Source organism: Taudactylus pleione, unplaced genomic scaffold (genome assembly GCF_031769625.1).
Source record: "Taudactylus pleione unplaced genomic scaffold, aTauple2 ptg000122l, whole genome shotgun sequence".
Lineage (NCBI taxonomy): Eukaryota > Metazoa > Chordata > Amphibia > Anura > Myobatrachidae > Taudactylus > Taudactylus pleione.
Genome location: NW_028284524.1, coordinates 7,516,628 through 7,541,011, shown reverse-complemented (window position 1 = coordinate 7,541,011; position 24,384 = coordinate 7,516,628). Strand labels below are relative to the sequence as shown.

The 24,384-nt window shown below is 42.0% G+C and overlaps 1 protein-coding gene across 4 annotated transcripts in view; it reads right to left on the bottom strand.

The window, feature by feature from the left end:
* The window catches only part of SPEG (striated muscle enriched protein kinase), a 246,545-nt gene that overhangs the window by 109,015 nt on the left and 113,146 nt on the right, over positions 1–24,384 (bottom strand). For 2 of the 4 annotated variants that reach the window (XM_088472324.1, XM_088472326.1), the window contains exons 5-9: positions 16,525–16,668; positions 11,366–11,548; positions 4,891–5,075; positions 4,663–4,751; positions 4,142–4,317 (exon numbers count right to left, since the gene is read on the bottom strand). In XM_088472324.1, coding sequence (XP_088328450.1) covers positions 4,142–4,317; positions 4,663–4,751; positions 4,891–5,075; positions 11,366–11,548; positions 16,525–16,668 — 777 coding nt within the window. Of the gene's footprint in view, positions 1–4,141; positions 4,318–4,662; positions 4,752–4,890; positions 5,076–5,217; positions 5,238–6,122; positions 6,543–11,365; positions 11,549–16,524; positions 16,669–24,384 lie in introns of those variants that run through there. The other 2 variants (XM_088472327.1, XM_088472328.1) reach the window with 2 other exon arrangements.

Genomic DNA, 24,384 nt, shown 5'->3' with positions numbered 1-24,384 from the left:
CCAAGACCAGCAACCGATAGTTCACATGCAAATGATATATCTTCAAACAGGAAGAGAGCGAGGCACTCACCAGACTCAATCAATATTTATTCATATAAAATGGTCAGCCAATTAGTATTATCAAATGCAAGGTCAACGTTTCGGTCTAAACAGGACCTTTGCAAAAGACTCAATATAATTCATAACAGCAGCATCATGGTTCCCATGTCTGTCTTTGGACAGGAACCATGAAGCACCCCAGCATATGAGACAATTTAGTATGCGAGTATATATATTATATAAATATTTACTTAACTAGAGCCTTTATTCACAGAAATATCATAGTAATTTTATTTTCTGTAAGCGCATTCACTGAAACATACTTTTACTCTTATACTGAGATACAATGATGACGCCACATGTTCCATACATTTAATAAAGGTCTCAGATGAGGTTTTCGCCACTAATGTACAATCAAAATGATTTCTTTGATTACAGCTTTAAATCAAAACATTTGCTTTTCAAATAACTATCAGATACGGTACGGAATGGCCTAGGATGTCAATCAGGGGCTGGCTGGCAACTTTTAGCTTGGGGGGCAAATGCATGCAGGCGGCCCTGACAGAGGGGTAGCGTCGTGTAGCCAGAGTGCCCGAAGAACATGCGTGCTACGGCGCCCCCCCCCTCAAGTGTTCCAGGGAGGAGGCGGGTCCATATGGGATTAATGTAAAGTAAAAATAAAGATTAGGAACAGCCCCGTCCTGGTGCCCATATGCAGTGCCCCCCTGTGCCCCAGGAGAGGATCCCCTTATGCAGGCCTCCAGTAGTGCCCCCAGTAGTGATCCCCCAATGCAGTGCCCCTTATACAGTGCCCCCAGTAGTGGTCCCCCCTGTGCAGTGTCCCTTGTGCCCCCAGTAGTAAGCCCCTTATATAGTGCCCCCATTAGTGGTACCCCCTATGCAGTGCTCCTTATATAGTGCCCCCATTAGCAGTCCACACCCCATGCAGTGCCCCCAATAGTGGTAACCCTTATGCAATGCCCCTTAAATAGTGGCCCCAGTTGTAGTCTCCCCCCTATGCAGTACCCCCAGTATTGCCCTTTTTATAGAGCCCCCAGCAGTGGTCCCTCGATGCAGTGCCCCCAGTGGTAGTCCCCTCCCCCCTATGTAGTGCCCCTAGTAGTAGTCCCCCCCCTATGCAGTGCCCCTAGTAGTTGTCCCCTCCCCTTGTAGTGCCCCTAGTAGTAGTAGTCCCCCCTTGTAATAGTAGTCCCCCCCTTGTAGTGCCCTCAGTAGTAGTCCCCCCAGTTGTAGTCCCCCCCTTGAAGTGCCCCCAGTTATAATCCCCAGTAGTGGTTCCCCCTTGTAGTGCCCCCCCGCCCCGTAGTGCCCCCAGTAGTGATCTCCCCCTTGTAGTACCCCCAGTAGTGGTCTCCCTCTTGTAGTGCCCCCAGTAGTAGTCCCTCCCTCTTGTAGTGCCCCCAGTCCAGTAGTGGTTCCCCCTTTGTAGTGCCAACAGTAGTCCCCCCCTTGTAGTGCCCCCAGTAGTAGTAGTCCCCCCCTTGTATTGCCCCCATTAGTAGTAGTCCCCCCCTTGTGGTGCCCCCAGTAGTGGTCTCCCCCTTGTAGTGCCAGCCTCCCCCCAGTAGACACACGTAGTAAAAAAAAACCACTTACCTGAATCCCCGCTCTCGCTGTCGCCATCCGCTCCTCTGTCTGTCCTTCCCGGGCATTATGGGAGAGACGTCTTATGATGTCATGACGCCTCTCCCATTGCCCACTGCGGGAGCCGGAAGATGGAGCGGCTCCTGCAGTGGGCGCAGCAGCAGCTAATGAGAGTCTGACAGACTCTCATTGGCTGCTGCTTACAACAAACACACAGCTGCCGGAGCCAGCGGCTGTGTGTTTGTCACTTGTGTAGTGCATCAGCAGGTGTGCACAGATGATAAGAATGTGAACCAAGTCATTCACAGACGCATGCCTTGCAGCACAGCTGATGCCGATACATCTTGCAGATATTCAGTATATGGGAAAGATTTCTGGACTGCACACCCTGAATATATATATATATATATATACATATATATATATATATATATATATATATATATATATAATGGTGGGTGCTACCTGATGAGTCTAATTGCAGGCACAAAAACAGACAGATCTCAGGTGCACAACTCCAAATTATTGTTAATGTATAAATGCAATAAAATGTTGCAATCAATAGAGGTTTTTAGCATAATCTTGGCCAAGGTTATGGGCCTACCCACCATATCCAGGTAACCTCTGTAAGGTAGGTCCCTAACATACTACGATTCAAATCCAGAGCGCAGGACACCCCCAAACTAGCCCAGCTAAGCTGCCCCAGGGCACCGCCATAGTAAGAAAAGTGCAGTGTGAAAGAGATAGTTAGGAGCAGCTACTGCTGCATATAAAGAAAGAAAATAAAAAGTGAGGTAGTGTGAAAGAGATAGTTAGGAGCAGCTACTGCAATAGCTGTTCCTAACTATCTCTTTCACACTTATGCACACACTAGTATTAGGCACAATTCTAGGTAAGTCTTACAAGTTTTATATACTGTAGTGTTCATTTTTGGGGCGTGGGTCCCCCTGGATTCCCTGTGTTGATCTGTTTCAGGGCACCGCATTATAACACATTTTAACCCTTCACTGTTTGCTTATTATATATGTACCTCACTTTATCTTTCACATTGCACTTTTCTTACTATGGCGGTGCCCTGGGGTGACTTAGCTGGGCTAGTTTGGGGGTGTCCTGTACTCTGGATTTGAATCGTAGTATGTTAGGGACCTACCCTACAGAGGTTACCTGGATATGGTGGGTAGGCCCATAACCTTGGCTAAGATTATGCTAAAAACCTCTATTGATTGCAAAATGTTATTGCATTTATATATTATTAATAATTTGGAGTTGTGCACCTAAGATCTGTCTGTTTTTGTGCCTAGATATACAGTATATATCAGCACATCTGGCTGTTTATATGGGTGACCCGCTGACCACCTGTACACTTGCTGCAGGTACCCGCCGGTGACTGACGTCTCAACGGGGCGAGAAATTGAAAACCCGCCCAGTTGTGATGTCAGCACAGACACAATGCCCGAATACTTGGCAAGTGTGTAGATAAGTCGATGGGTCGTCCATTCAGCCAGGTGTGTGCCCAGCTTAAGGGTTAACTGTTTGCTTCAACATTGTTGCAGTGTTGTTATATAAAGTAACAGTAGACCTGGCCAGCTGCCAAGATCGACTCTAAGGACTAGGGAAGCCAGGTGGTTGTGTAGAACAGACTATTTTCAAATGCCAACTGGGATGCCCAGTTCACAGGTAGTTAAGTAGAGACACATTTAATGTAAGTATGATTATTATACATACTCATTACAGACATATTATTGAAAACCGCAAAAGACAAAAAAAATTAAAATAAGTTAATACAATATTGTTGCTACTTGGTAAACATGGTGTGCAATAAATATGATCAAACACAGCACTTAATTTAACATATATATATATATATATAAACTGTGCATCTGTGTGTTGTGTGCGTGTAAAGGTGCATCTGTGTGTTGTGTGCGTGTAAAGGGTAGTTATCCTAGGCTATTATATACTGATGTATTCTTTTCTGTGGTCCATATACCACTACACAGTGAACTAAGCCTACTAATACGGATATCAATATACCCAACACCCAGACATTTTAGTTTTCACCATAAAATAACAAGATACTTATCTAGTGCTGTAACATAGCAAAATTGTTAAAAGTTTGGCCAGTATCAAAATTCCAATCCTTAGTTAGAAAGTGGGTAAGGTAACTCTCAAAGTTCACAAGCAAGGATCTTCCATATAATGAATGATGATATGTAAGATGTACTTAAAAAAGACATCTTACAGTCCCTGCATTGTGTTCCACCCAGTTAGCCGACTGATGGACACTTCTTTTTGTAAATGGTTGATATCCTAGCAGAAGTGTTATCATTCTACAGGATGATACTTTACATATATCATGCTGTTTAACAAGACACTGGCTGCCCTGTAACTCGTCTTCCAGCAACCATACGATACACTGCTGTCCTTGTTCTAGTCAAAAGTCTCCATTAGTCAATTAGGGATACAAGACACTTATATATATCAGTGGATCGGCACTCACCTCGGACGTCTACCTTTGCTTCACACTGTTTAGTTCCATACTCATTTATTGCTTTGCAGGTGTAGAATCCGGAATCTCGTTTCTCAACTCCCACAATGTGAAGTGAAAAAACGCCCTCTTCCTCCTCTGTCATGCGACATTTTCCACTGGGCTTCAACTGTTGTTTGTTCTTCAGCCTGTGCAGAGTAGACAGTGTGAGGAAGCAGAGTATTTCCCAAATGAAAGACAACAATGAAAAGCCATATGGAGCAGTGAATGAAAGCAAGATGTACCAGTCAACAACACTAAGTGGAGGCAGACAATTATTTCATTAGTAATGAAATGATTGGCTGCCTCCACTATGTGTAGCTGTAGTTCAACTGATATAACATTAGTAACTGGTGGACTTCTGTTTGTGATGGTTTACATTCTCCCTTTGCTGGAAATGCCATCTAGGTTTTGAAGCCTCCTTATGGATGACAGATGACTCACAAAAAGCATTAAATAGATTGAATTTCTGCTACCGTCTGTCTGAAACTCACCAATTTATCATAGGCTTGGGTTCTCCTTGCACATGTACATTGAGAATAATTTCCTGGCCCTCATACACCATCTGGTCCGACAAAGCCACCTAAGAAAATGCAAAATGCAGAAAGCAATCAAATAAAAAGAGCACTCACACTTTTACAGAGATTACTGAACGCACACGCTCATATTACTAGGACTATTATCCGCCATGTCAAATTCATAAAATCCCTTTTGGATCTCACCTTGAATGAGGGAGGGGCTTTGAAGGTCACGCTGTGTTGGATGGTTGCTTTGCTAAACATCCCGTGCTGAGGTGTGGTAGGCTCACTTAAATCTTCCTGAGGGCTCAGATACTCATCATCGGATGTAATAGGGCTGAGAAGATCTCGAGGGGTGCCACGATGGGCAGGAGATTCTGTGACAGGTGCTGGAGAGATAGAGGTGAGCAGAAGTCTCAGAGATTTCTTTTGGAATGTGAAAATAAGTTATTATTTTTTAGGTCATCTCCATTTAAAATATATAAATTAATAATCTCAATTTGAAAATAAACTTTTTTTATTCTTTTTAACCATTTGCTGTCTCTAGAAGGGTTGGGTATGAGATGCCAGTGCTCAGGATCCCAGGAATCAAAATCTCTGCACCGGAATCCTGACAGGGTTAGGATACTGACCCCTGGAGCTAACTATCCTAACCCTACCCCTCCCTCCCCGCAGCCTAAACCTAACCCTTCCTCCCTAGTGCCCAAACGTAACCCCCCTCCCCCCGCAGCCTAAACCTAACCTTCCCCCCCCAATGGCTAGCCCTAACCCTCCCCTAGTGCCTAAACCCATCCCTATCCCTCCCCCTAACATACTTACCGTCGGGATGCCGGCGGTAGGGATTCTGACTGGTGTCGGGATTCCGGTGCCAGCATTCTGAGTGTCTGCATCCCGACAGCTGGGATTGAAACTACATCCCCTCTAGAGAACACTACAAACCTAAATGCACAGAATTATGCACATGTCACATGACTCAGGCTGTAATGTAAGCGAAGCACAGGTGTGCCTGGGATGTGTCCTATGCCATTTATATACACATTAGTGTGTAGACTTCGAATGCTGAGGAATTAGAGACTGGTTAGAAATATCTAGCTACCTATAACAATGTAGATGTTGCTGCTTTATTCATGAGGGCAAGACATCATGTGTATGGATTGAACACTTTGTAATACTTATTAACATAGCACGGTCTCTCGTCAGTTTATTAATAAACCTTCTATACCTTTAACATCTTCTTTTGTAAGAGTAGAACAAGTTACAGTCAAGACTCATTAATGCCTAAAATGGCCCCCTGCAATAAGCCCCCACCTCCCACCCTCTCTACACGCAAAGGACTGGCATCTTTCCTAAATGCCAAAAAAAGACTAAGCAGAGCCCCTGCTTCATACACAGAGGGTGAGACATGCAATGACACAGACAGACACATAAGGACTCACCAGTTTAGAGCTACAGACCCCAGAAAGCACCCTTACTATCCTAGAACATCAGGTACAGAAAGGAGCAAGGGACTGAAACTTCCAGTGGGGTGTAGCAGGGGTGCACAAGAGAATGGGGGATAACACAGCAAGGGTGTGGGGTGAAGAGGGTAAGTAAGTTAGTGATAGAAACAGGAGGTTGAAAGAAAAAGAGTGAAAGGAGAAGAGCGCAGAGAAAGAAATAAGATGCACATAAAAAGGGAAAAGCAGAGAGGGGAGAGAGGGAAGGGAGAAGGGTGGAGATACTGAACATGACGAGGTCACCTCCAGTACAATCTGTTGCTGTATTTAGACTCTCACCCTCCTCGCTCCCTCCCACATACAAACTCACCAGCACACAGGGAGAAGAAAAGACAGAGAGCAGGACAGAGTGGTACAGAAGACGGGGCAGAGAGAGAAAACAAAGTCCAGAAAGTAGTCAGGAGCACTCAGCGTCCTCTACGCTGCTGCCTACATAAGCCAACACTGCCCTTTAGGAACATACAGCTGGTCACAATAAATACTATTCAAGGAGACACAAGGTGCTCATGTTTCTGAGCTGCTGTGCCACCAAAGGAGCCAGTGATATATTACTGTCTGACAATGACGGGCAACTTGTGCAATGACTCCTCTGGGAGTTAAATTCCAACATAGAGCATATGCTGCGCTAATAAGAATATACTTATCATACTCGCCAAAAATAACTCTCTTTCTCATTCATCAAGTTTGCAGAGCAGGAATGATTGATAGGTTTCACATCCATGTTCCATGGGTAACTATGGTTTATATAGTCCACAGGTAATGGTAGTATTTGCAAAATGTTAATGTATAAGAAAATGATCAGCAAAATATTATACAACTAATTATTTTTATATTGCATACAATTCAATATATTTTGACATTGAGGGATGATTTACTGTAAAAAGAAAAAAAGAGACTGATGATTTGTTTAACATCATGCAAGAGGGCATACATCATTATGGTAGAATAATGTAAGGACGTGGGCATAATTACAGGTGCTAATCAGTTCAAGCATAAGTTACGCAGCAATGGGTGTTGGGAGGTCCCCCCAAGAAGAAGGGATGACATGACAGAGCCGGAACTAGACTTTTTGGTGCTCTGTGCCAGAGAGAGTATTGGCGACACCCCCCCCCTCCATTTTTTAAATAGGGACATAAGATAGTACACCTGAAAAAGGGCCATGACCTCATGGGGAAGGGCCAGGGAAAAGATAGTGGTACTCCTGGGGCAGCCAGGAGATGCTGGGGATAAAAGAAAGAAAGCTACAAGTGACAATGCTAATAAACAGGAAAATTGACAGGTCCACACAGCGCCCCCTGCCCTGCGGTGCCCTGTGCCATGGCACTGGTCGCAATACCCTAGTTACGACCCTGCGACATGATAATACCAACATACAAATACATATGCAGACATATAATGTACACACAGACACTTTGTTCTTTGGTCGGAAACGTTTTGACATAATCTGATTATCCTCCAGTTTAATATGTTGCTATGTGTTGACATTTTCAAGTCTCAAGAGTAATAAATTACATAGGGGTAAATTTACTAAATGGTGGTTTTGCCGGGGAACAGAAACAGCTGCACTTTTGACACTAGATTTACTATTGGGTAGTCATTCTCAAACCACCAACGATGTCTAGCGGTTTACACATGGCCAAACTGCCGGCGGTTGGTCAGTATTGTCGTGAAACAAATTACACAAAAAACTGTTGTAAAACCATGGAGCTGTTCCGGTCAGCTACGCGCTGTTCTGGTCGGCGGGGAAGGGTGGGGGGCGCGGTGTGGGTTTCACTGAAGGGGTTCGGGGGGAGAGATTGGTGGCGGGGACGCTGGCGCTGAAGGGGTTAACGAACCTAAGGTCTCTGCTGCCAGGAAGTGACAGGATGCGCTGCCAGGAAGGAGACGGGGAGGGGCTCTAATGTGTTCTCCGTGTCAGCGGCACATGCATCAGTGCAGAGCGCAGCACTGACATGGACATAATATTCTAAAAAAGGTAATGTTTATACAAATATAATGTTTAGACAATGTTTTGTTCATTAATATAATAAAGTTATATTTTGAAGTCTTCATTATGGCCTTATGAGTCTACAAAAAAGACTCAATAAAAAGTCTAAATACCGCAGTATAGCTTTGTGGCTCTCGGGCTTCGTTGAATTGTTTAATGTGGCCCACACTGTCTTAAAGGTTGAATATAATAAATGTTGCTCCTGTTGATATAACTTTTTATTTTCTTACTTCAATTAACAATAAATTTATATTGCCCCTTCAATATAATTAATAAATAATATTGCTCTCTAATTAAAATTAAACATCAATTATTAAAGTTATTTGCCTCTTTATTCGATAAATAATGATTGTCCTCATTATAACTGTTAGTGATTCCTCACTTAATGATTGGCCAAACAGCAAGCTTTCTGAGCTATCTCAGATGTCATAGCCATTTAATTTTTTCTGCCATTTAATAAACTAATTTTAATACTTCACGGTGATGTGTTTAGCGGCATTTTCTAAACTGGTAGTATTACGGCAGTTCTACCTTTAGTAAATCTTTTTTTTTTTTTTAAACATTCTTGAAAACCACCAAAAATCTTGGGTTTTGCTAAACAGTCAGGGGTATATTTACTAAAGCTTCGTATAAATGATAAGAAGTGGTGTTAACCATAGTAACCAATCAGATTCTAGCTATCATATCTCGATTGCATCCTAAATAATGGTAGACAGAATCTGATTGGCTGCTATGGGTAACACCACCACTTGGACCAAGTTGGATGCCCAGGAAGACATTGTGGAACGTCAGGTGAGGGCTCACCAGGACTTTTATCCATCTGACATCCTTAAACAATACTTACATAGCGGGAGGTTGAGCGACGCCTTCCTCCTGATTGTGATTACTGACTCTTGTTTTTTGTGTTGTCGAAGCCGGATGATTGGCTGAGACCGGATCTCAAGTTAATATCGGGCAATGCCATTTTATGTTGCCCCTGACTATGCCACCTTGCGTCGTCAGCATGAAACCATTGTGTGCGATGCTAATTGCTACCGCATATTGTTAAAAGTCCTACCATACCCATTATGCACATTAAATCATTCATATAATATACAAGACGCACAGCACACAGTTGTGCTGTTTATCAAAGCACTCTACACATAAAACGCACCACGTATAGTAGCTACTATACGCAATATCCCCACACTGACACATTGTATACTTACACAAAAGGGTCCCTAGTATTAAGGTTAATATTAAAGGTTTTATACGTTATCAAGTCTATTGTGAAATACATATATTTGGGATCTAAGGTTTAGTACATGATAAGCAGACCATGTTTGGTGCCATTCTAAATCACTGTTTATTTGCAGATTTCCGGTTCCATCGGCAAGGAAATCGCAACATGCGTTTGCAAGTAATGGATTATAGAGAGATAGGCATTGAAATGTACTCTGCAATATAATGTTTATTAGCCAGTTTAGACTTGTTCTTCGGCGGGAAAACACACACAAAGAGCCGTTGGAGGGCTGAACTATTACAATACAAACTGACCTATGAACTGTATCGTAACAGAAGAACCAGGAGGAAGAACCAATGGGATTATGCCAACTCGTTCTATTGTATTGCCTAACTCTGTAAGGGTATATATGCAAGCACTCTATATCTGGTAGTTAGTTATCTTTCTGTTCTGTTGGCGGAGGTTTCACATTTGATGCCGGGAAATCTGGATCCAGAGCGCATGTGTATGTATCGACTGTACCTTGTATATGTATAATCTTTTGCGCTAACTTGTGTTTAGATCAAGGCGTGTAACTGAATGCTTTTTATATAATAATAAGATTTTGTCTGGAAAGCAATTATTTCTTATGCGCATGCAACTCTAAATAGCGACTTTAGGGTATAAAGATTAATAAGAATTCATAGTGTGTCCTCCATTTTTTCCCCCTTACATTACCACATAGCTATACATTCCATAGACCAGTGTGATTATCCCCCCACTTCCACCCATACCTTTTTTTAACACCACTGTATGGAGAATTGTGTCTCTCAATAAAGTATGGTTATTTGAACCCCATGTAGTACTCCGGCCTCTCTATTCAGTACTTGTTACTCTCTCTTCCTTATCCACCCATGTGATTACTTTTACATCTATTATAATCTGTGACATGGTTTACTCTGATAGTTATTACAGAATGTCAGAGATCCAGCACCAGGCTATCTATAATGTGTCTGTTATATAAGTAGGGGCAATCTTTCAGCTACCGATATGGATTTCAATATATAATTAAACCATAGGTGCTTATTGTCATTAGGTGCTACCCATTGGTTCAAAATTAGGAATACTTATATCAAAAAAAGAAAGAAAAGGAATCAATTTAATTGAGGGTGCACTCAAAAACCCCTTTTAACACATAAAATATATACATTTTATTAGGTATACTTTAAAAATAATTTGTTTTTTAATTTTTTATATTTTTAAAAGCTCTGGCTGATAAGTATACAAGAAAAGAGGCTATATATTGCCTCTAACAATTATAAGTCAATATATTACATGAAATGCTAGCTATTGCTCAACACTGACCTTTTATACACCATTTCTCCGTATGTCCTAAAATAGGGCCTTTCGAAGCGAAATATGAATAAAATATTATGCTATTACACAAAAGTACAGAGTGATAGACAAGAATTTTTTTATTTATGTGACAAGAATTACAAATATATTAAAAACAAGGTACGCAGCTTACTGCTTACATTTACCTAAATGATAAGAAAAACTGGAAATAATGGGGGTGTTCTTAAAATTCTGACCAGTATTGTGTTATTGTGACAATATCAGTCATTTAAATAAGCTGTGAAAAAAAAAACTTGCAGGCACTAGTTATGTTGCAGTAGCAAGACTGACATGTGTTGTGTCACATGACACATTTTCAAAGCAATGCATGATGGGAACTGTAGTTGCAGAACAGCTGGAGGTCCACAGTTAGTCTATGCCTGTTCTAGGGAAATGTGATATGTGCCTACATGTGATGACTATTGTGAATGAACTATAGCATACAATGAAATAAAAAAGTTAAATTACAACTTCTTTACATATCACAGGAAGTAAATATTTTAAAATGATCTCAATGGATTGTTTGCTGCTACATGCTCTACATATTATTTATTAACAGACTAAATCTGGAGTATTAATCCTGATTTAGTTTGCAATTACCTGGTTTGACGGTTAGGGCTCCACAACTGCTTGCTTCACCCACTTCATTGCGTGCCGTCACTGAATAAACACCAGAATCAGATGGCAGTGCCCAGCGTAGCAGAAGCGTGTGCCTCTCACCCTCAGCACGAATCTGATGGGTGGGGTTGTTCTTGAGTATAGTGCGATCTTTTCTCCATATAACTGCCAGGAAGCACAGTAACATATTAACAGTTGTACATTTAAGCCTCTGCAGCGTAATGTGCACACAGGTCTAAATCAACATTTAGTTTGTGACCTTATATGAGCAGGAATCTTAATACATTTCAGTGTCTGCTTATTGTGTGTAGATTTTTACAACCTCTTACTATGCAAAGCTGCAGAATTTGTTGCCGCTTTACATGTAAAGGTGATAAATTCAATCCAATAAATTGATGTTGTCCGTCAAATCTCGGCTACATTTCATTTTGTAATCAATAAGACAAGGAAAATAAACAGACCATAAATTATATTTTTATGGGATTGCTTAGATATCTAAAGAAATTTCATACAGTTCCGCCTAGTGAAATTAGATTTTGGCAAAGCTATTAAAAACTTTTGTGGACGGGATTCATATAAAAAATAGCAAAAACCCTAACACTTGGGGCGAAATGTAATAGCCTGCGACTTGCGCTGAGTGACATGATTTCATCAATTCAGCCGCATGGTTTAAAGCAGCAATTTCTTTTATAGGAAAAGCCAACCTGGTTACAAGGTTGTCACAGTTTACGGATTAAAATGTCACCATTTAGCTTCTCTGTACTACAATATAATGCAAGGGCACAGTCAGACCAGTTGAAAACAACCAACGAGAAGGGAAATTTGAATGGAGCTATTACAGTATGTGAGAGGCTGTGAGAGGAAACAAATATGGGTGTTGGACAAAAATGTGAGAGGAAATATATTAGCATATTAGTGTGAGGGACCATAATGTGACACAACATCACCATTATGTGAGACAAAAGCGATCACCATAACAAAAGACTATGCAATAGGTAAGATATTGGAAATAAGTAATAGAAAGAGTTATTAAACTCTCTAAAAGTTATTGATCACAATGTTAAAATCTCAGAGAAGAGACATACATATGAGGTACCGTAATGCGAGAGGAAAGATAATGGCACGAAGGACCAAAAGTTAAGTGAAAACATGTTGGCAAAAGGGACCATTACATGAGAGAAAAAATATCAACATGAAGGGCCATGATGTCAGAGGAAAAAAAATATTGGCACGAGGGCCATAATGTGAGAGCTAAGCACGAGGGGCCATAATGTGAGAAGGAAGTTTTCAACCTGAGGGAACATAATGTGAGAGCTATTAGCACGAGGGGTCATAATGTCCTTCTGCTTCATGGGAGGTTGAGTGATTTTTTTTCTACTGTGCGTGCATGAAAACACTAAATAGCGGTACGGCACATGCATTACACAGTGTGTACGCACAAAGTAGCAGTTGTAATTCATACGCACAATATCAGAAATGCTTTAGAAATGTGCAAGGCATTCCTGGACGTTGACTGAGAGGAGTCTATCAATGCACGCAGAAATGGTCCGTCTTATGGGCGTGTCGCGGGTGTGTCAGTGAAAGCAGCTGCGTACACAGATGCACAGCTGCTGACGTAGGAGGCCATATTGAGATGGAGAAACTGCACCTGTCATAGGGCTGGTGCGCATTTTGATGGTGTGGCCAATGACGGTGTCTAAACATGCATACAGTAGACTGTATTGCAGCATCTATAGACACTCAAAGTGGGCGTCTTAGCCTTGCACATTCATACGCACAGATGTACACAGGGGAAGTACTTTGTAATGGTGTTTGCTTAAAGTGCATAAAACCAAAAGACACAGCCGTGGCTGCATCCTACTCAGAGTCAGGCCCAAGGTGACAGAGAGGATATCAGTATAAGAAACTATAATGGGAGAGGAAAGATATCAGCATGAATGGCTATAGCAATCTTAGGGAACAATGGGCCTCATTTAGTAACGAGTTTTATCACCAAAACGAGTGATAAATGTCATGGTGTATGATAAATGGTGCTCCAGCCAATCAGCTCCCAACTGTCATTTTTCTAACAATTGACAGTTGGGAGCTGATTGGCTGGAGCATCATTATCATACACAGTGACATTTATCACTCGTTTTGGTGATAAAACTCGTTACTAAATGAGGGCCACGACCATTATATGAAAGTAAAGATGTGAGTATGAACGACCATAATGTGAGAGGAAAATTATCAGCATGTGGACCAATAATGGGTGAGGAACGATATAAGCATGAAGGGCTATAATGTGAGAGGAAAGTTATCAGCATGAGGACCAATAATGGATGAGGAACGATATAAGCATGAAGGGCTATAATGTGAGAGGAAAGTTATCAGCATGAGGACCAATAATGGGTGAGGAACGATATAAGCATGAAGGCATGGCCGCAACTAGGGGGGGGCTGAGGGGTCATGTGCACCGGGCGCCATCCTGCAGCGGCACCGGCCACACACTTTTCTGTGCCGGAGGTCTGCAGAGAGAGACCTCCGGCTGGTGCGCGCTGGACAGTGAAAAATCCCCGGGAGATCCCGCCCGCCCTCCTACTGCCGGAAGGTAGGGTTAGCGCTTGGGGGGAGGGGGAGGGGGGGCGGAAAGGGAGTGAGAGGGGCGGCAGTGCTGCACTGGGCGCACTGCCGTCTAGCTACGGGGCTGATGAAGGGCTATAATGTGGGAGGAATGATATTTCCTCTCACATTGGGCCTGATTCAGCGATGCTCCCAATATGCGCGCAATGCCGATGTTCACGTAGATGAGCGTTTATTTGCAACTGCACATACGCAAACATTTCTGAAAACCCCTATGACGCATGTGTTACACAAAGTGTGTGCACAAAGGTGCTGCTGCGAACGATTCAGACGGTTTCAGACACGTGGCCGAAAAGTGATGGGTGTTCCTGGGCAGTGACTGGGAGGTGGTTACTAGTGCTCGCACAAATGGGCCGTTCGGTGGGCGTATTATGTGAATTTCTCGGGAGTGTCAATGTAAGCGGCTGAGTTCACAGAAGCACAATGGCAGGCATAGGATGTCATGGTCAGACGGAGAAACTGCACCTGCCATAGGGCTGCTGTAATTTTCGATGATGCGACAGATGGTGGTGTATAAATATGCACTGATCGGTAAAACCGTGCACGGACGCTAAAAGTGGGCATCTCAGTCCATGCAGATTCAGCCACACGAATATACACATGGGAAGGAGAGTGTAGCCTAACCTTATACCTAAAATCATGTTACTAAACGATAATTAGCTGTTTACGTGAAAACACAAGACAACACTCATCTGAAAATAGTGAAACGAGATGTAGTTGGGATACCTACAATCCCCAATTCCAGGCAGAAGACTGGCACCGGAATCCCGACAGTAGTGAAGATGCCGTTGCCGGAATCCCGACAACCGGCATCCTGATCGTAAGTATAGCGGGGCCGGTTAGGTGTTAGCCGCGTAGGGGGTTAAAGTTAGGCTACAGACAGGGGCAGTTAGGTTTAGGCACCACTGGGGGGGAGTTAGGGTTAGGCACTAAGGGGGGGAGTGTTAGGTTCAGGCATCAAGGAGGGAGGGTTAGGTTTATGCACTAACGGGGTGGGTTAGGGTGCGGGGTAGGGATGGTTAGGGCGCGGGGTAGGGATGGTTAGGGTGCAGAAAAGGAGGGTTAGAGCTAAAAGGATAAAGGGAGAGGGTTAGGATACTTACCTAACCCTTACCGGGATACAGAGCATCGGGATGCTGATATCAGGATTTTGACAGCTGGCATCCCGGACTGCAGGTATTTCATACCCAACCCATCCAAACAACAGATTATAATTCCAATGTGGGGGGAAACGTTGGAAATTTCCCATAAACTGAACGATTTTCAGCACAGAAGAAGGCAGACAATGTCCGTTTGTGGGCCTGATTCAGCAAGGAACGCACGGATGCAGACGCACGCACCCGTCCGCTGCGAGAATATGCTAATCAATGCATACGCACGGAGTGCAGCACAAGATGCAGACACCCAGCCCCATACTATGCCGTCCATCTCCTTTAACTCACATGATGAGTATGCAAGATAGCGTAAACATCGGTAATATCGAGAACCATCGGACACATTAGCATAATAGTGGTTGACCTGACCTGCCGTAAGATTTTGGCAGCTTCCTGTGTACAGGTTACGGTATGGCTGCGTATGCCGCCGCACTGCCTTAGTTATGCACGCATCTATAACGGCATTATAACACCTGCGTTAGCCTGACCACCCCGTCACAACCCACAAATTTCACTACCTGTCAATCAATATCAGAGGGGTCTGCGTACGCACTGCGTGTAGTCTGCATACCCTAGCCCGATCGCACTGGCTAGTTCACGCATGCGCAGTGCGGTGCATACGTATGCGCAGTGCAAAAACATCGACCAAGCGCGTGTGTTCTCTCCTGTGCTTCCCTTGCTGAATTAGGCCCTATGTCTGTAGGATAAAAAAAAAGTGGATGGATGTCACCCGACTTTTTAACCAGCACTGGCTCTGTCAGTCTAGTGAGGTTATGCCAAAATCGAAAAACCTGGTAGGGTAACAAGAACTGAGCTAAGCCAGCCTAGGCTGGGAAGGTGTCCCCCACCAAGATTCCAGCCAGCTCCAGGCAAATTGGGATCAGAACTGGTTTCGTCAGGAGGGACAGTCCTGCAAAAATGTATGCAGGTTCCTCTTATGGGTATAATTAGTCCAGGTGCCAGCTGGCTCTTCTTCCAGCACCCAATGCCCAAAGGGTGCTGGGTAGTAGTGAAAAAAAAAATAGAAATTAATATATTGATTTGTAACACTTTGTATTTGGTGAACTACAAGTCCCAGCATGGTCCAGTTACTAAATATGGCACTTAAGAGAACACCAGGGTCAGCTGGAGCCTGTAGTAGGGATGGACCCTGGAAACTGATGGTTAGCAGCCATCGATGTTGCTGATCCGATGGAAATACTTTATCTATCTAAGTCACATGGTAATTTCTCCACTGACTAATTTCATGGGCTGGGTAGATGTCCCAGTGATGTTTAGTCATATACATAGTAAATAGAAAAGTGTGCATTAATGCAGATATACAATACCTAGAACACGAGCTATAGAGCGTTGCTATGTGCTCACCTTCAGGACTCGGATTTGCAGATATAATACATTTTAGCAGAACTTCAGAGCCAGCATTCACCAGGGCACTCTGTAGGGGAATTTCAAACACAGGCGCTTCTCGAGGATCCTCTTCCGCTGATACATAGGAATCATCTGATGATTCTAAGAAGTCAGATAAAGTAAATGTCGGTATAAGTGAAAATAATAATAATAATAACACAAGGCCACATAAGCACTGCCATTAAATGACGTGTTTATTAGAGTCATGGCGTTGGAGACAAATTCGGGTGGAGTTGGAGTCAGTAAAAACGTGCAGACTCCAAATCCAGCTTCAAACAGCAGGAGTAGAAACTGGAAGGGCTATCAGCACACTGAGGGGGAGATATATGATTGGGAGGCTAACAGGCGGTAAAAGCCTAGAACTACTTTGCCTATTATCGCGGTGAAGCAGGTCCACACACCGCCCGCATGTATTATTACTTGGTTTGCCGAAGAAGGAGAGTGCTAAATTACCTGTTTGGTGAATTGCACTCTCCCTCTTTCAGGACCGGTCACAAATCTGCTCATACGCAGGTCAGAAATCCCCAACGGCACCTGCGTCATTATTGAAAAGACAAAAAAAATCTTTTTTTTTTTTTTTTTTGTAATCACGCATATTCCGGCAGCCAGGGACAGTGCTGTGGTGCAGTAATGACAGCTGCCCAGAGCTGTCGAAATCGGTCAGTACCACGGAAGTGTCATACATTGCCTCACCTCTTTGGCGACCTAGGCCCTATCTAGGGATAGAGGCGCCTATAATGACGGGGTGCATAGCTACATGCATTACTACATGCAGGGAAGCGGTACCTGCATCCTCCCAGCATCAGTCATTGAGGAGAGATGGAGCTCACCGGGAGAGGAGGTGTGCCTGCTCAGTGCAGCGCGACCACAGAGCAGCCAGCAGGTAAGTCGAGGAGAGGGGAGTGAGGAGGGTGCAGGAGGAGGGACCTGGAAAATTTTGCTATGGAGCCCCCCTAGGCCTAGTTACGCCACCGTTATGGATTTTATTTCTATTTGTATTATTTTACTGCAAGTACTTTATTACTAGTTAATATATGTACATTAATTTCTATTTGTATTATTTTACTACATTATGGGGGAGATGTATTAAGCTGTCTAAAGAGTTGCGTAGAGAAATTCCCATAGCAACCAATCAGTTTTGAAGTAGTATTTATCAAGTACACTCTACAATAGGTAGATAGAGGTTAGAAGCTGATTTTATATAGGCAAATTCTCCACTTTTACACGGCTTGATACATCTCACCCTAAATTTGTTTTTGCTAAATAAAATACATTAATATACATTTGCCAAGTATGAAGGGGTCAGCGTTGGATTGTAGTAAAAAAGAGGAGGCAGCGTGGAAGGATTGGTGTACAGACTCCACAGCCCTGGTTTTAACCCAAGAACAATGCATGTAATCAGATCTGATAATGTCACTCATTGTTTCCAAAATAAGCCTAATAATGGGTGCACACTGGCAGATATATTGGCCGATCAATTGATGGCCAGTGTGTACAGGCGATATGGAGTTATTTGTGGTGAACCACGCTCATCCAGAGTGGCAGGAGGGACAGTGTATGGAGAGTGGAAGGAAGTTTGTGAGTAGCGAAAGGTCTTTAAAGTGGGAGGCAAGAGGGGGATTAGTGGTGAATATAGGGGAGGGAGGAAGAAAGGGGTAATCGGGAGTGCTGCACCTATTACAGGAGTAGCAGATCCTGGAGATGATAGATATAATATGGGGGTGGTCTTCCTACGTTGGAGAAAAAAATGAAGACAGACAACGGTGGGAGGCCAAATTGTTTATTAAGCAGGCACAGTGCTACTTTGGTGAGGTCTTGAGGGGGGAAGTAATTGGGGGGGAGGGGAGAGGGAAAGTGTCAGCAGACTGGCTCTGGGTGGGAAGGTAGGTGGACCCCTTCAGGGGGCTCCTTGCCGTCAGTTCTTGACCAGAACGTCTTACCTGCTGGACCTTTGGTCTACAGTCTTGCGAGCAAGCGGCACGAATAATGAATGAACAATCACATATGTACATATGTATATAGTGCAACATTTCAGCGCCTTTATTGGCGCTTTTGTCAAACCAGAATTTATTCTGGCTCCACAAAAATGCCAATAAAGGCGGTGAAACGTTGCACTATATAGCTATGTGATTGTGCATTCATTATTCGTCCGGAGTGCCGCCTGTGGATTGTTATATTGCAGCGTGTCTCGGATTGTGACAGACTGTGGAGGGCACCCGGCTCATATATATATATTATTACCAGTTATTTATTTAGCGCACACATATTCCGCAGCGCTTTACAGAATATTTGGCCACTCAAATCAGTCCCTGCCCGAGCGAAGCTTACAATCTATGGGCCTTATTCAGACCCACTCGCGAGCGGCTGTCCGCTCGCAAGTGGGTCGATGTTATGGACTGAGCATGCGCACGACGGAGGGAGCTCCGTCGTGCGCATGCGCCAGACGCGACGAGCGAAGGAAAGTCCTTCGCTCGTTGTGTCCGATCAAAGGGGGCGTGCTGTCAATGTTGATTGACAGCACGCCCCCTTTGGTGGGCGTGCCGGGGGCGTGCCTCCCTGACGGGGGCGTTCCCACGGGAACGCCTCCCGTCAGAAGCCGGCCCACTGACATCACTAGTGATGTCAGTGGGAGTGATTTTGGCTCTGATAGAGCCAAAATCACTCCGGAGCTTGCGGTTGAAAACCTTAAACCGCAGGCTCCGGCTCGCAATTTCGATGGTCGCGATGGTCTTGACCATCGCGGCCATCACAATGCACGCTCGTATAGCCTGTGGGTGGTGACCCACAGCTATACGAGCGTCCAGGAGGACGCTCCATGAAAATGGAGCCCGGCCCTCATTCAGAGCGTGCGCTCTGCTCAGAGCGTACGGCTCTGAATGAGGGACTATATTCCCTACCACATGCTCACACACATACACACTAGGGTTAATTTTTGTTAGGAGCCAATTAACCTACCAGTATATTTTTGGAGTGTGGGAGGAAACCGGAGGACCTGGAGGAAACCCACGCAAGCACAGGGAGAATATACAAACTCCACACAGTTAGGGCCGAAGTGGGAAATTAACCCACAACCTCACTGTGCGGCAGTAATGCTAACCATTACACCGTCTGTCTTTTTTTTTTTTTGAGGCGCTATTCAATAAAAGGTAACCTTACTCATTATTACATAAATTAAAAAAGTGTAGCATAAACAAATATCAATATTGGCATATATAAAAAAGAACAAATAATAAATAAAAAATATATAATATATATATATATATAAATATAACATAAATGATAAATGAATTGATGATGAATGTTATAGTAAGTAATATAACCAGCAATATCACATGAGTATCCTATACCGTAAAGTAAATATGTATATGAAAAGACAAAATAAATACATGTGTATGTATAGATGAACAGAAATATGAATAAAAATGAATGAAAAAGTGTGTCCACAGAAAAAATTATTATTGTTAGTTAATCCAACTGTAGCTCCCTATAGTTAATCCAACTATATTGCTTTAGGAAAAAAAGACAATTTCCAGCGAGGATAAGTGGATGTTAGTTAAACAAGGGTTGCAGGGAGAGTATAAGCAGCATGCATGCATAACATTTTTGGATCCCAAAACTCAATCCCCATATCATCAGGGATTGAGTTTTGGGATCCAAAAATGTTATGCATGCATGCTGCTTATACTCTCCCTGCAAACCACATTTAACTAACATCCACAGCTTAAAAAAAAAAAAAATCTCTAAAAAAATCTCCAAAAGAACTGTTGTAAAGTTACCTTTTATTGAATAGCGCCTTACACTTTTTCTGTTTGATTTTTCTATTTTTTGGGGGGTTATCCAGTATCCCCCCATCTGTAATAGGCGAGCTGTCAATTAGGTATTGGTAATAATTATCAATCATTACTACATATTGGATCTGTATAATAGTAGGTTTAGCGCCTAGTTTTGTGTCTTTTGCTTTTTAAAATGAAATCCAGGAACAATTGTCGGTCTCATATGATATCACAGCCGGTCTTATGCACAAGTAACTTATTAAATCAAGTTGGCGCCTTCCCCTTTACACTCGAATTCACGTATCAGGTAAAGATATTGCTAATAAATAGAAGAAACATGGGGGGGGGCTCATAGAGCATTAAATTACATTTTAATAAGAAAACAGACAGTACAGGTAAACAGCTTGCGTACCACAGGTGGCGGTCAAATACCACAAGTTCATCAGCATGAATGTCATGAATACCATGTATCACACAGACACAGCAATGGAGCAGAATGTGCCAGGCCACGCCCTTACCGGATTTGTCACAAGGACTTCATCAGAGAGCTGGCCAAGCACCACAAAGTCCACATTAATATACCAACAATCAACCAATCCGATGTATTTGCCACACTGAGACTTCATTAGTGCACAGTGCTTAACTATTACCACATTACTCTTATACATGACACAGATACATAGTAACAAATTTTACTTAATAGTTAACAATAGCTGCATCGTTTTATAAGAGACATAGATACATAGTAACAAATTGTGCAATATACCATACTTATTACAATTAAAAAAATTATTAGAATTAATTAGTTAAATTAATTTCAAACATATTGCATACATATTGCTTAAAAAGGAAAACAATTACTATCTTCACGTGAGGTTGACATAGTTATATAAAACACAACATATCAGAAATAAAATAACTTCTAAAGCCCCTGCATGTATTCCCACCTATATATAAATTACTTAAAGGGATACACACCTATTCAAGAGAGAGATTGAGGGGAAAAAAAAAATATATATATATATATATATATATATATATATACATATATATATATATATATAATCAAAATATGTCCACACTCACGTTTTGTAGTAATAAATCGCTGGGGTAGCTGCCCAAAATAGACCTTCAGGTCCTGTGTGTAACCTTGAAAAAAGGGGGTGCACTCAACAGTCTTCTTAAAAAGTCTTTTATTCCAACAATATCAAATTCTGTATTTATTTTTAATTGTTGGAATAAAAGACTTTTTAAGAAGACTGGTGAGTGCACCCCCTTTTTTCAAGGTTATATATATATATATATATATAAATATATGTGTGTATATATATATGTATATATAAACATATGTGTATGTATATATATATATATATATATATATATATATATAGACTAAAAAAATATAAAAAAAATATATAGACTAAAAATAACAAATGATCACTCTAAAAATGGGGTGATCTCATCCCCTCATTTAGTCCCTGTGGATATAAATGTTCAAGGTAATAATCCAGAGTTTTATCATAAAAAGAGAGAAAACAATGAATATGTTTATGTGAGGTTGACATGTATCAGTTACACAGTTATATAAAACACAACATATCAGAAAAAACAACTTCTAAAGCACCTGCATGCATCCCCACATATTAAACCTATATTTAAGTTATTTAAGGGGATACACACATATTGAAGAGAGAGATTGAGGAAGAAGTATATACAGGCTAAAAAATATAAATAATTTATAGACTAAAAATAACGTGATCACTCTAAAAATGGGGTGATCTCAACCCCCTAATTTAGTCCCTGTGGATATAAGGTAAGGATCCAGAATGTGTACCATTTAGATAAAAGAGTGAATCTATCACCTCCCCACCTGATTCAACACAACATGTTTCAAACCTATAAACTTAAATGTATTTGGATTACTTGCATGACATTCTTTAAAATGGGCATGCTGTGATTCTCCACTAAATTTACAATATGTCTAATATTCTGATTATTAATACTCTCTTAGTTTTTACAATATATTTTTCCCACAGCCACATTCTAGCATATACACAACATAAGTTGTGTTGCAATTGATTAAACCCTTAATCTTATATTCTTTTTTCAGGTCTTGTCCACCTTTAAACTTTTTCGTTCTTTTCAACCCATAAGGGCCTGGTAGGGGTGTGGCCTGGCACATTCCTGCTCCATTGTGACGGAGATCCTTGCTGCGTCTTTGTGATACATGGTATTCATGACATTCATCCTGATGAACTTGCTGTATTTGACCGCCACCTGTGGTACGCAAGCTGTTTAGCTGTACTGTCTGTTTGCTTATTAAAAATGTATTTTAATGCACTATGAGGCGCCCCCATGTTTCTTATTTATTAGCAATATATATATACATATATATATATTAATATATACAGTATAAATATATATATATATATATATATCTATATATTTGTTTTTAAAAAATGACTATCATTATTATTATCTTTTATTTATTTTATTGAAATAAACGGCGGATTACACAGATTGTTTCACTTTTTTATGATGATTAGGAAGGATAGTTATTTACAACCATTTTGTAAAATTGCAGAGCGTTTCTGAGGTTTTATGGGACATTTTCATGTAAAAGTCCTACTTAAAGTATTATAAGATATTCCAGTAATAGTATGCAGCATAATAACTTAAGGTACACAAAATTATTTTTGAATGGACTTACCATTTAAACTTTGAGTGCAGCTGTCGCTGAAGTACATCTATTTCTCAGCACCACCTATCACTCTATCAATCCCCATTAAGTCTCTGAAATTAGCATCAGTACTGGTGTCCTTCAGGGTTCTAAGCCCATTACTATATTCTCTGTACAGTATGCTCACAATTGTGTTTTCATATTCAAAGTCAAACATTATTGTAAAGTTCGCAAATGACACCACTGTGGTGGGATAACTTAGTGATGGCGATGAAGACATGTATAGGCCGAAGTTTATCGTCTTGTAAAATGGGGAGTGGTTAAGCATTTGTTGCTAAATACTAAGAAAATGAAGGAAGTGATTTTAGATTTTAGGAGGTTAAGGAGAACAGGCATGCACACACTGGGCTTGATTCAGCAGTGCACGCTAGTGCACGATGTTCAGGAATCTGTGCAGGTGCATGACCCGTTCTGCGCATGTGCAAAACAGGTCTGCGATCCCACTTGCAGACTATCAGTGATTGACAGTCTGCTGCCGATTGTGGGCAGGGACGGAGCGGCGATGCCCTCCGTTCCCCGAAACGGAGGCGTGTCGCCGTTGCGGTGGAAGGAAGAAGCCGGATCTCCGTCAGCTGACGGAGATTTCCTGGCTTCTTCATCACAACTGCGGCGGTCGGCTGCGTGACCTCATGGGTCACCTTAGCAGGCCGTTGTCCCGCAAAGTATCCGATGCTGCGTTGGACAATACAGCTTGGATATGTAATGCAGCAGGAGGCGTGATGCCTCCTGCTGCATTACCATATCAGCACAGATGGAATTGCAAAGCTGAAAGCTGAATCAGGCCCACTGTGCATAAATGATGTAGAAATAGGGTGAGGGAGTTTTTGGACATAAATATTTCAGAAGATCTTACTTGGACTTCAAACATCTCTTTGGTAGTAGGAAAGGTGCAGCACGCCTATTCTTTCTATGTAGGCTGCATGCGTAAAAGCTTTCCCAGAAATATTTAAACAAATTTTCAATGTGTTATAGAGAGTACACTAACATATTCTATCTTGGTGTGGTATAGAAATAGCTCTTAATTAGAACATAGGTCTATTGATAGGGTAGTCAAAGCGCTACCAAAATGGGTGATTGGAAAATCACTGCCTCGTTTTGGCGGATATGTATCAAAAAAGGAGTGTGGTAAAGGCAAATAAAATTATGAGTGACAATAGTCATCCTTATCAGAATCTTTTTGAGTTTTTACCATCAAATAGGAGCTTTTACTGTCAAATACGTGTTTAGGGAGTATCAGGACACATACGAACAAGTTTTAAAAAAAAGATTTGTCCATCTGTGATTTTTAGATTAAATTTAAAGTGA